Source organism: Aquila chrysaetos, chromosome 11 (genome assembly GCF_900496995.4).
Source record: "Aquila chrysaetos chrysaetos chromosome 11, bAquChr1.4, whole genome shotgun sequence".
NCBI lineage: Eukaryota > Metazoa > Chordata > Aves > Accipitriformes > Accipitridae > Aquila > Aquila chrysaetos.
Window position 1 is genome coordinate 39,078,654 of NC_044014.1, and position 12,601 is coordinate 39,091,254.

The following is a 12,601-nucleotide window of genomic DNA, read 5'->3' on the forward strand; positions in this document are numbered from 1 at the left end:
GAAATAAAGGGCAGCTTTGAAGTGCAGGGGAAAATTGCATGGGAGGGTGCGCGCCTGTGTATTTGATGTCAATCTTTCTATGAATTATTCTTTGCACTTACTCTGCAGCTGAGGACAGGAGACAGGAGGCAAAATCAGCAGACGCAAACGTAAGCGTCCTGTAGAAACCATCTTGTCTCTTCCCCCCAAATTCTGGGCCTTCCAAACTTTGTCGTAGTGCTGGCTGTACATTTGAAGTAGGACTTTAACAGTGAAATGCGAGTGATGTGTCTTGGGGGGCCTTAAGCTCTGCAGATCTGTCAGGTTTTATCTGTAGTGATGAGCGGGTCACCTTGAGAGAGACAACTAGTGGAATTTACAACCTGCAGGTTTACAGGGGTTTTATGTGAGTCTGCCACTACGTTATGACCATGCAGTGGATTGTGGTATATTTTTACTCTAATGCTACCTTAGAAATAAATTGTAGTTTGCTTTCTTATTCAAGGAGTAGTTCAGCTCAGTGAAACTTTGGGTTTGAAGCTTTGTCTCCGGGGTCTGAATGGATGTGTTTCCCAAGGTGGAAATGCAAGCAAAACTTTAGAGGCCATGAACCAAAGTGGCTCTTCTATGTCTGACAGTTTGACAGTGACATGCAAGTGGCATGGCTAAAGAAATCCTAGAATAGGGACCGTACCTTTTATTGCTGTTTTAATGTTGAGGTTCCAGAGCACTGGAATTTGGAGGGAGGGAGCAACAGAAGGGATATACTGAGTTTAGAAAGCAGGAGGGCTATTTTTTCCCTATGCTTTCTCCTTTCCCCTCCCATGTGGAAAATAATAAATAAATCGAGAACAAAAAAGTCTGCTTGCTTGCCTTTTTCCACACACTTTGCCTGGCTTTTGAAGATAGTGCAGGGTTGGAAAGCTGCTTAAAACAATGCCTATTTCCAGCCCCTTTCCCCCATGGCATCGCTTGAGCCTGTGGACTTTCATTTAGAGGAGAGAAAAAAAATATTTGTGTGAGCCATTGCCGGGTGCTGAATCACTGCATGTTGGCCAGCTGCCGGCATGCTGCAGGCGATGGGGAAGTTGTATCCTGTGACAGTGATTCAAGCCCTGGCTATAGCAAAACGAGTTTGCTGTTGATAGCTAAGCTGACAAAGCCTCCTGTAAAGGAGCAGACTCCCTCTGCAGGTATAAACTGCGTGGACCAAAAGGATTTTTGCTGTTGTAGCTGCCCTACGCTAAAGGTGCTGCTGTAGATCAAGCTGCTCTGGCACATCTCCGTGGCGGAGACTAATGTTGGTACTGACATGCCGACTGTGGGCCAATTTAGGAAGCTGATCTGGCTGAAATTCAGCTTTTTGGGTGGATTTTCAGCTGTCTGAACAAGCTTTCTGTGTGGTCATCTGCACACCAGTCTTGGTGCCTGGTAGGAGGATCTGTCCTGGATGCTGTTCCTTAACCTGCATCTGACCAACTGCTGAAAAGTGTTAACTCTGACCTACCAAAAACTGTGTGTGGCTCAGCATTTCCATGCAGGTGATAAGCCAGGCTTTGAAGAAAGGTTTGTCATATATAAGGGCAAGATGTTGGTGTTTTGGTGGAAAGATCAAAATGGGGATAAGACTGTACAGCGGCTGCTCTTTGAGGAGCAGATTATCTAGATGAGAGTAGAGGTAGCTACTGCTTGCTCAACAAGGAGCAGGCCTGGTGGCACAAAGTGTCTGGTGTTCAGTAACATGAATCCCCAAATCCCCAAATCGTGCCTAGCAAAGTTTTCACAATCATTGCAATATTGTAAGCAATGTTGCAAGCAGTGTTATAAGAGTGAAATAATCCCATTCCTGTTCTCCCACCCGGCAGTAGGAAGGCAATCCATGTTATACTAGCTGCTTTTTTTTCCCAAAGGTAATAGCTGACGACTTCACAGATCTTTTCCTAAGAAGGGTTGAGAAATGAATGACACAGCCCATAAAACGCTTAGGACATTGTGTTCCTGCTACCATCTATTTGCTTCACAATAAATGCAACGATTTCTTTATCCAGTGTGAGGCTCTGTTAGGGTTTATCTGCGACAGCTGTTGCTTTTAAACTACCAAAAAAGCAGAAATTTTCTGTGGTGTGACAGTCAACTTCCACACTGCCTGTGGTGGCAGCTGCTGCTAGCTTGGATCATGTTAGGAACAAATGTGGCAGGCTGTTTTATGTGTCTGTGAACTTTGTTCCTTATCTCTGTACTTAATGTTTAGTCATTGTCACACAGTCACGCTTCTTCTTTGCATTTTGGGGGTTTGGAGCTATGTCAGCTGGGAAAAAACAAAGGAAAACCCAGGCTAGCAGATGTCATAAGGCAGGCAAATGTAATTGCATCCTTTTTATGTTTATTTTTGGGGGGGGAAGAGGTTAAAAGGGGAAATTGCAGTTGCTTCAGCAGATCTGAGGATCAAAATTAGTCCTCCATGAGCACTTTAAGTAGCTTTTGATTCCTCTCTTTCACCTCTGCTTCTGTTTACCTGTCCCAGGTACCACCCATTCTCAAGTTATGGCTCACCCAGCATAGCAGTAGGTCAGTCCTGCAGGCTGCTTGGAAAACCAACCTCACATTTTACTAGGTTAAAATTTTATTTTGGAAGGTTTGTGCCCACACACTTTCCTGTCCCCTGCATGTCAGAACTCATAAAGGCTGGCCGACAAGAGACAGTCCTCCCACTTGAGGAATTTCTTCCTGTAAAGACTTTCATTTATTTATTTGCAACAGCTCTTGAGTTCTAGTTTGCAATAGTAAACTTGATTGAACAGTTTGTGCATGTACCTTCCTCTCTTTCATCTCCTGATGCAAGCCCCCTTGTTCTCTTATGGTCAGGATAAAGAGGGCAGGGACAGCACAGGTAGTGGGTTGTGTGGATATCAAGGGACTTGCTGGGGAGAGTAATGCAGAAATTCCTCCTGGTGTAAAATTTCTTGGGTCCTTGAGGACTTACAGGAAATGGTGTTGGTCTGGCCTGGTGTTGACCAGATCTAGGCTGGCTTCTGCAGAGGGAAGGTGGGAGAGAGCAATGTGCTCTGCAGTGCTCCAGGTTCTGGGAGGGTTTTGTAGCTCAGGAGTGGTGCCAACCCTGAGCTGGCTCCATGCCTCAGTGTGGCACTGCTCCAGACCCAATAAAACCTGCTGGACTTCAGTTGACTTAATACAGAGTCAACTTTGTTGTTTCCGTGTACGTGGCATAATTAATCTGTAATCCAGGTAAACAATCCCCGGGTAATCAAGAGCTAAGTATGTACTAGCAGTTTCATGAGGTGCAGTCATGTTTGCCAGCTAGTGACTGTGCAGTGTGGTCCCCTCTTATTAGGCTTTTGAGTTGAATATTTTTTTTGTTTTCCCTTTCCCCCTCCCACTTTAAATAGAGAAGTTGACATTTACTTACATGTGCACTTTCAAGCTCTGAATGTCAGAAAGCTACCTTGAGCTGTTCAGTGGCTTCCGCTGCCCTTGAAAACCTGAGTTGTTCTGTGCATCTTGCCTCTGAAGCATTTCTGGGCAGAGACGCTGTGGCAGCATCCCCTTCTTGCTTTTCTCTTCTGCAGCGTCCATGTAAGTGGTTGTTTTTCTTGTTTGCTTCTTTTCTTCACAACAGATGACATCTGGGGGGACTGAGAGCATTCTGATGGCCTGCAAGGCGTACCGAGACCTGGCTTATGAGAGAGGCATCAAACAGCCAGAAATGTGAGCAATACTTCTGCGACTTGGCTTTTGCTTTGGGGGCTTGCGGGTTTTACTGTTCCTCTGAGTTGAGGTGGCTGCTAGACCTTAATAATCCTTCATTTCATAGCTCATTACCACCTCCCCCTTGTCCATCTGTGTCTGAAGGAGAGAAACCTGGGTCAAAAGAAGTGGTACAAACACACAAGAACCTTTAAGCAGCCTGGGAGGCATGAATGTTGCTGGGGTCCGTGGTAGCTATGCTGTGCAGATGTATTTTGGCAATACCTGCATGCTGCTCTAGACAGAGCCTGCTCATATCAGCTTTGGGCCCCTCTCGAGCAGAGATTGTCAGGCCCTTTGAAGTGTTTAAGGGTTTTGATTTATTCAGATCAAAGTGGGTTTAGCCTGAAAACTCTGGGACTAAAGTCGGGGTTGGTTGGAGCTGAAATGAGGAATTGTGCTAATTGTTACACTGCTAGTAGAAGATTTGTGCTTTCTAACATGCTGCTTTTTTGTAGACAGTGCATCAAAAATACTTCTCTGGTTAATTGCTTACAAGGGGAAAATTTAAAAAGAGATGAAACACTATGGTGTTCATCTTCTGCTGAATTCCTGAATTTCCTTCCACTGTAACATTTTTGCATGCTATTAAAGGCCCTGATAGAGATATGATGCCTCAGAAAACAGGGTTAATTAAAGCTGCTCAGCCACGGCCATTTGAGATGGGAGACAGCAAATGTTATGTTCATGTGGTGTATTTATGCTGCTCCTTCCCTTTTGTATTATCTCATATGCCCCTCTCAGGGCACGTGGCTGGTTGGAGATGGTACGGTATTGTTCGATATGACAAGAAATTAGCTTTCTTGGGAATTCAAGAGTTCCTGGTTCACAGAAGACCATGCAGCGGGATAGAATTACTTTAATAGATTTTCTTTGGGTTGTTCAAGATGGAGCGTCCATCATTTTAGTTCAGAACAGCACATGGCCTCTATTTTGTCCCAGAGAGTATTTTCCCCAACTTTTTTTCTTTTTTCGGTCTGTATGATTTTTGGCTAGTTGAAACATACAGTTGGCCTGTTTGTGACCTGTCTGTTGCACAGAAATATTTACGGGTTGAATTTTTTTGCTCTTTACCCTCCTGCTCATGTTATGGCTTAGGTGCTGCCTGGGCTGACATATGCAGTCTTACTTTTCTAGGTTGGTCCCGGTGAGTGCTCACGCAGCGTTTGACAAGGCAGCGCACTACTTTGGACTGAAGTTGATTCACATACCGTTGACCAAGGCTATGGAAGTGGATGTTCAGGTATTGCTTTAGGCAACACAGCACTCTTTCTGTGAGAAATTAGCATTGTACAGCAAATAGCAAGAAATCTACCTATGTGGGTAGCAAGTCAGTGGATAGAGAGGGATGAATGCTTCCTGGAAATAAGGAAAAATGGCAGCAGTAAGTGCCTGTCATTGCAGATAAGGTTTTGTTTGAAATAATTGAATGTAAACCATCCCTTTGCCCTGTGTGATTCATTTAGAATCAAATAATTTATGTATTTCAGAAATAGTCACAGGTTTCAGATGAGGGTGAACGAAAGTGTTCTCGTATTTCCAAGTGGATGAGTTAAATGACTCAGCTGATGTCTGCTGATGCTTGTAGTTCATTGCTTTTCTTTCTATAGGCTTTTGTGTGGTGGTTTTTAAGACCAGATGCTGCATGTTTTTACTTTTTATCTTTTTTGGCAGGATGGCACTTGATAAATGGAATGTGAGCATCTTCTCTCTTTAAATTTTTAGGCAATGAGGAGAGCTATCTCGAAGAACACAGCCATGCTGGTCTGTTCTGCTCCCCAGTTCCCACATGGAATTATGGACCCGATTGAAGAGGTGGCAGAGGTAGGGCGCCCCTGGGACTTCTGGGTGCTGTAGCAATAAAACCAGTATGTCCTTCTGTACAAGCAGAGCAGAAGGGTTCCAGGATGCCAACCAGTGAATCTGGTGGGAGGAGCAGACTGGTTGGTAGGGTAATACTGTCCTCAAATCAGGTGCTCAGCAACAGCAGGGTATGTAGGACACAGTTTGGAAGTGAGGAGGAATGTGGGACTATTTTTTTTGTACTGTGTAACTGCTGTGAGAAGGTGGGCTTTAAATACCAGAAGTTAGCTCTGGTCATTGCCATAAAGCTGTTTGTGTGGGGCTGGATTCTGGACTTGAGCTAGTGCATGTGGCGCGCGTCATTGCAAGGCAAAGCAGCAAGTCTTTTGCGCATGCTTTGTCTCTGAACTCTCAAGTCTGTGCCATAAACTTCTGCTGTAACTGAAGGTATGTGTTGTATACGTGACTTTGAGCTCCACTGCACCCACTGCGAGACCAACCAGAAGGGCTCATTCTTTGATGCCTGAAACGAAATAACAGCAAAATAGTCCACCTGGTAAAAAAGGCTTTGATTTAGGGCCTACTGGTTATAGCAAACTTGGTGCAGAAGTCTGAGCAATGTGTGGAGGAAGTAGGGTTCAAAGGGCTGGGATCTTATTTTTCAAACATGCCTCTTGATTTTTCTCTCCGTGCTCCAGTTATTTATTTTGTATGTAACCAGCCAGGGCCTCTGACCCTCTTTTCATTTGGATTATGCCCTTACACTTTATTGCAGATACTCCTTTCAGACCATGTTGTCACATCTCTTTGGCAAATACAGCAAACTGCCAAAATGCGATGTTGTTTTGCCTTTTACTGGCAATCTTCACATACGTGGAAGGCAGGGGAAAGCATCCCACAAGTACCCAACCCGTCCAGATCTCCTATCCTCAGCAGCTTGAGAGTGGCATGAGGCTCCAAAAGGGTCCAGGAGACATTTAATTTCTTAATCATTTTCTTGCCTGATGGCGTGTTACTCAGCAGAATGTCTTGTTCACACACAGCTTGCGGTGAAGTACAAAATCCCCTTCCATGTTGACGCTTGCCTGGGTGGTTTTCTTATTGCTTTCATGGACAAGGCAGGATTCCCTCTAAAGCATCCATTTGACTTCCGCGTAAAAGGTGTGACCAGCATTTCTGCTGATACCCACAAGGTAAGAATGGAGGAGAAAGGTCTTCCAGTGCTTTCATTTTTGGGGAGTGATTCCTGATGTCATCCCTGCCTTCAGGCATTTCTGCTCTGCTGTGTGGAGGAGTGCTGAAGTGCAGGGGTAGGGGCTGCTCTATGCAGATGCTTTGTGCAATGCACTAAAGTGTGGGCAAATGGGATCTTGGTGACTGCATGCAGTGAGTGCTTGAATGTGTTCCTGTGCCTTCTTGGTGCTTTTTAATGCTTTCTGTGCCCTTTGCAGTATGGTTATGCTCCCAAGGGTTCCTCAGTGGTGCTGTACAGCGACAAGAAGTACAGGAGCTACCAGTTCTTCATAGCACCTGACTGGCAAGGGGGCATATACGCCTCCCCCTCTGTGGCGGGCTCCAGGCCTGGTGGAATCATAGCTGCATGTTGGGCAACTCTGATGCACATAGGAGAATCGGGCTACGTTGAGGCTACGAAGAGGATTATTAAAACGGCTCGTTTCCTCGAATCAGAGTACGTGTGTGCCTTAGTGTTTTGATTGTACTCTTTAACCCTGTTCTGGACTCCTTCTCCCAAACTGCTTTTGTTTCTCTTGCAACTGTTCTTTTTCCCTGGAGAAGCTATAGCGTGTTACTTGCTGGGTAGGGATCCATTGGGCAGTTGTGGGAGAAGATGCTTTGTTTATGCCCAGGTGCTGCCCTGTGCCAGATAGCTGAGACGAGAGGTGCAGGCATCTTTATTTAGCTGACTTTGCTTCAAGAGTTTCTTCTGCATCAGCCATGGCTGAGGGGGAATCTGGAAGGACTTACTCAAGATGACAAAAGAAGGGTTATATTCTCTCTTGTTGGGGTGCTTGTGTTGCTATGTGAGCTGATAAGCTGATTTTCTTTTCTAGTCTGTCTTCTCTTGCCTCTCTGTCTTCCCTCTTTTCCATTTCTTCCTGAGCTTACTTGACTTTAGGGCTTATAATGACCTGAGTCCCCTTGCAAGTCCCAATGGCCTGGGCTGTTGCATGATTTTTTGGTAGGAATGAGCTGTCATCTGTTCCCATCCGTAGCTTTTCCTTTAAGGCTCCAGATAGATGGACAGAATGTCTGGCCCCTGTAACCCTGGTCAGTGACTTCTTTTCTCCTTTTTCTTTTCAAGGTTGAGAAAAATTGACAGCATCTTCATTTTAGGGAAACCTGAGGTGTCTGTCCTCTCCATCGGTTCGGACACTTTCGACATTTATCGATTATCTAACCTCTTAGCTGCAAAAGGGTGGAACTTAAATGTCCTACAGTTCCCATCAAGGTGAGTCTGTGGAGACCAGTGGAGTGATGTGCATAGCCAGGGTATGCAAGATGGTCGTCTTTAGGCCATGTAGTTGTCATGATTTCCTGACAGGAGTTGTCCATATCTGATAAATTGTACGTAGACTTTTCCTCTGCAGAGAAGGAATTACTTTTGTAATTGCTGATATATAGCAGTTACTGCAGTGAGGATAAGGCAGTAGTAATTTTAATGAACCTGGAAGAGGACATATCTGAGGCTCCCTTTCTATTTACCTCTCTCTAATACAAACAGAAAAATATAAATAGCCAGGGCTTTATCTCATGTTAGTTAACTGAGGGTTTGTAGATTTATTTATTTATTTTTTGTATCTTCCTGCTGCCCACTGAAGATGAAGGTAATTGAAAGAACAGTGAAGGGCTGATCGTTTTCAGTGATCTTTCCAGCCTGGTGCAAAATGAGTGTTTGTCAGAAAGTTTCCTTGAGTGGGTAGTAGTTGCTTTTCTGTGGGTAAAAGGGGCAAATGCTTTCAGATGTAGCTGCACTGAAGAAATTTTGGACTTGGAGTTAGCATGGAGTGAAGTGTAGAGAGCCTGAAGTGATAGCTCAGAGGTGCAAGTAGCCCTGTTCCTTCTGGTAGCTGCTAACTTCCGTGCTGGGGGTGGCTGATGGTTTATCTAAACTGTGGAGCAAGGGGAGGGAAATGGTGGCAAGGATCACTGTGCTTGCAGGCAGCTGCGTTTTTCTCACCTGCGGTATCTGGAACAAGGTGAGAAAATTATAGGCCTTTAACTGTGTATGGTGAAGTCAGGAAGGAAGGAGGAGTTGCCATTTTGCAAAAGAACAGCTGAACTCACTGCAGCTTGGTTCTAGCAAGTAATTTGCAGGGATTACCTTTAATTGGAAGGGAGTGGATCGTCTTCTCCCATTATACTGCTGAAATGCTGTTTTAAGGACAGTTGCCACTGGCCAGGGAAAGACTAAATTGTTGTCGATTGCTCAGAAAATGTGGAGCTGTATGTACTTGAGATGGTTAATCTCTCCCCTCTCCCCTGCCTGCCCAGTATTCATCTCTGCATTACGCAGTTGCACACAAAGTCCGGTGTTGCTGAACAGTTCCTGAAAGATGTCAAAGACAGCATTGAGGAGATCATGAAGGACCTTGACGCCAAGACCACAGGCATGGTAAGGAGGCCAGCATGTAGTGAGGGTATGTTTAGGGTAAGTGTGTTTCTCTGATGGCATTAACAATCCTGTGTAACAACCTCCTCTTCTCTGCTTAGGGAGCCATCTATGGAATGGCCCAGTCCGTCCCAGACAGGAGCTTGGTAGCAGAGATTTCTCAGGCGTACTTGGATGGCCTCTACAGCACGGATGTTCCTTGCAGTGAAAAGCACATGAACGGCTCTCCCGGCCACCATTGACTGTAGTGCAACAATTGGTGCCTTACCAGCCAGCACTGGGGTGGTTCTAAAGGTTTCCTAGGGGAAGAGATTGCAGTAAGCCTTTGTTCCAACAATTGCAGGTCTGATGGTGGCTTGATCTTGAAAACTTCCTTCCCCATCTCAGTCTGTTCTGAAATCCGCATTATTTTCATGCCCAACTTTAGTTTTAGGGCTTTTCTTCCCTTCCCCCTGCCTATTTTCATCATGACTGTTGATGGTGAATTGAATGTCCATTCCACAACTCCAAATTCCTCAGGTATTCTACACGTCACTTCATTCCTTGCTGTTTCTTCTCCTCAGACCTGGTATTCAGCTGGTGTCCAGCCAAGTGTTAGATTTGAGTTCTCATGTTGTGTTCCAAAGCTTCAATCTTCGCAGAAGTTGAAGGCAGAAAATAAATTGAAAATTTTGTTTTCTTTTGAGTATTCCTCCAAGCTACTGCATTTAATGAACTGTGCTGGAAGCCTTATATCTATGTAATGCAGAGCCGATAAACTGGCAAAGGAAAGATGGTCATGTACTCTTTTTGAAGTCCCCTCTGGAGACCTCAGTGAGACTGCAATCGACATCTGCTGAGGGGAAAAAACCCAGCGCAAAATCCTTTTCTGGAATCTCTTGGTTTGAATAACAGCAGAAATAGAAACCAAGCGGGTGGTGTAGGGAGAGGAACTGGATTGTACTGAAAATCCTAGGTACATAGTAACTGTTTTGCTTCCCTCCCTCTTCTAGAAGACATGCATTTACCACCTAGAGTGCTTTTGTTTTACCTTGCACAATTCTGGAGGGATGTGCAAAACAGTGATTTCGCTGTTCATAACTTGAAGGTTTTGCACTATCTCACAAGGCTGTAGTAGAGTCAGTCAGGCCCTGGCATGTGTCATGGCTAGGGACTTCATGTGCAAAAGGATGGCACCAAAGCTGACCTTTTTTTACCATGATCTTTTAGTATAAAAAGGTGACTTTTGTAACAGTAGTAATCTCTGCTCTTTGCACTGATTCTTTTAAGGCACATTCTCAAAAGGGCATTCACCATTGTGCCTTGACGCTTCTCTGGCTTTTTTTGTGGGACGCCAGGGAGGATTTGAGGGTTCAGCTGTTGACCGCAACCTTTGCTGTGGTTGTTTCCTTATGGTACTATACTGAAAAAAAAACCTCAAAGGGAGACTGGCCTCAGAGAAAGTATGCTTGCCTACAAGGTAGAATAGTAGTTGTATTGAGCCAAGTCCCTTCACAGTATTACAAAGATGCTGGTGTAGCTCTGAGAGGTAGATGATAGATAGGATGCAGCAAGTTGGAGGTATTCAAGCCTTGGGCATATGGCTCACCGTTCATATTTTTCTCCACAGTTTTTATGGTGAGAGAGTTTTCCCAGTGCAACTTGTGAGGCAGTTGTGGCCTTGAGGACAAGCTAGAATCTCTTGAGTTATTAAACAGTGGTGGAGTTACTCCTGCAGGGCTTTCCCATGTGTTTCCTCTCAGCTTTTTGCATGCTACCAAGAGTTTCCCAGGCAGAGTTCAACACTTGGGAGGAGACTTTGTGCCACGTTTGCACAGTCTTATGCAGGGTGTCTGAAGGCGTCTGTTTCTCTGCTGTAGTGGGCTTGTTAGCCCGAAGCTGACCTTCACTGGCTTAACACAGCTGAAGCACACACTTGCACAATAATTATACCGAATGAGAAGGTTACTTACCAGCTACTGCACAAACCGAGTGCAGCATTGGGCCCAGTGATTGTGGGAAGGATACTTGCTTTTTAACAGGTTTATTCTCAGTGCTAGGAGACAAAAGTATTTTGGCCATCTGCCCTTAGATTGATGACTTTATGCATGTCTCTGAGCCCTTTTGAAAACACCACATTTGAATTGCCTGATAGTCTCTTGATGGTGTTACCAGCTCTGGCAGTCAGCATTTATGTTGGACCTATTTATTCTGTTAATGTCTTGCCAATGTGACCATTACTGCATCTCTGAGTTTGCAGTACTTTGGAGACAGTCTTAAGTGTCTGGCTACTGTGATGGTTCTCTTTTGAACCGAGATTTAAAAAAAAACAAAACAAAAAAGGGAGGTACTCTTTTTGTTTCTGCTTTAAAAGAAAGAGGGGATGGATTGGGGTGGGGTAAAGGAGAGAGAAACTCCCTTCTCTTCCCTGATTGCATTTTCCTCCGAGGAAGTAGATGGATCTAACAGATCAGTGCTCCATTTCACATTTTTGGATGTATTTGAAGATTTGTATTTGTAAGTCAATGTATTCCATTCTGGGCTTCACTTTACTAGTAATACTTGTGGGTTTAATTGTTTTATGTGTATTTGTTCTATACTGTAAATGTAATCTTCTGGTCAGGAATAGGCCACTGTAATTTACCGGTGTGTAGTCTTTATTCATCCTTGTCATCTAATGTAATCTGCATCTCCTTTATCATGCCAAATGGTCTTAGGAAAACGGTGCGATTAACAGGCTGTATAATTATTTAAAAGACAAAAAAGAAGAATTTTATGGACTGGATTATGATTTGAAACTGGATGGTACTTTAGACCTGGAGGGATCTTTGTAACTATTAATTCCTGTGAGATTTCTGGCTCTCAGGTTTTTCAAGTGAGACACTCAATTTGTTGCTTGTACAAAGCGCTCCCAAGGCATTTGTGTGCTCTTAGGTACTAGACTGAAGAATATCCAATGGGATGGACCAAGAAGAGATGTGTGTCTTCATGCCATGGATTTCATCTGCACTTTTCTGATGACTTGGGGGAGGGGGGAGTGGAAGGGTTGCGTACAACACAGTAATATCTTGCCCAATAAATACACATTGACTTTTTAATGAACAAGTGGGACAAGTTCATCTGACGACAGTATTCTGTATTGCTCTAATTTGCCACTGTAAAACTGTAGGCTGAAATAGCTGAAGAGATGGTGAAAATGGGCCTAGTTTGTATTAAAATGGTGCATTTAGCTATCTAGGCTCATTGAACTCTTATTTTTCTGTTTCAATGCTCATTCGAATGAATGAGGACCTATTGCTCCTGGTCTTTGCTCGTGCACAGCCTAGTCTGTAGCAGGGAGAATGGTTTGTGAATCTTACTAACTGCCCGAGGGCTGCTCTTTCATTCTGTCAAGATAAAGATGGTGTCCGTGGGTACATCTTGTGTGTGATGTTCAAGGATGCT

At 44.3% G+C, this 12,601-nt stretch overlaps 1 protein-coding gene across 1 annotated transcript in view; it reads left to right on the forward strand.

The window, feature by feature from the left end:
* The window catches only part of SGPL1 (sphingosine-1-phosphate lyase 1), a 32,321-nt gene extending 19,931 nt beyond the window's left edge, over positions 1-12,390 (forward strand). The window contains exons 7-14 of the mRNA XM_030030617.2: positions 3,617-3,705; positions 4,882-4,987; positions 5,470-5,568; positions 6,591-6,740; positions 6,999-7,237; positions 7,871-8,017; positions 9,061-9,181; positions 9,280-12,390. Of these exons, the coding sequence (XP_029886477.1) occupies positions 3,617-3,705; positions 4,882-4,987; positions 5,470-5,568; positions 6,591-6,740; positions 6,999-7,237; positions 7,871-8,017; positions 9,061-9,181; positions 9,280-9,420 (1,092 nt within the window). The 3' untranslated portion in view covers positions 9,421-12,390. The remainder of the gene's footprint in view (positions 1-3,616; positions 3,706-4,881; positions 4,988-5,469; positions 5,569-6,590; positions 6,741-6,998; positions 7,238-7,870; positions 8,018-9,060; positions 9,182-9,279) is intronic.
* Positions 12,391-12,601: the final 211 nt, after the last annotated feature.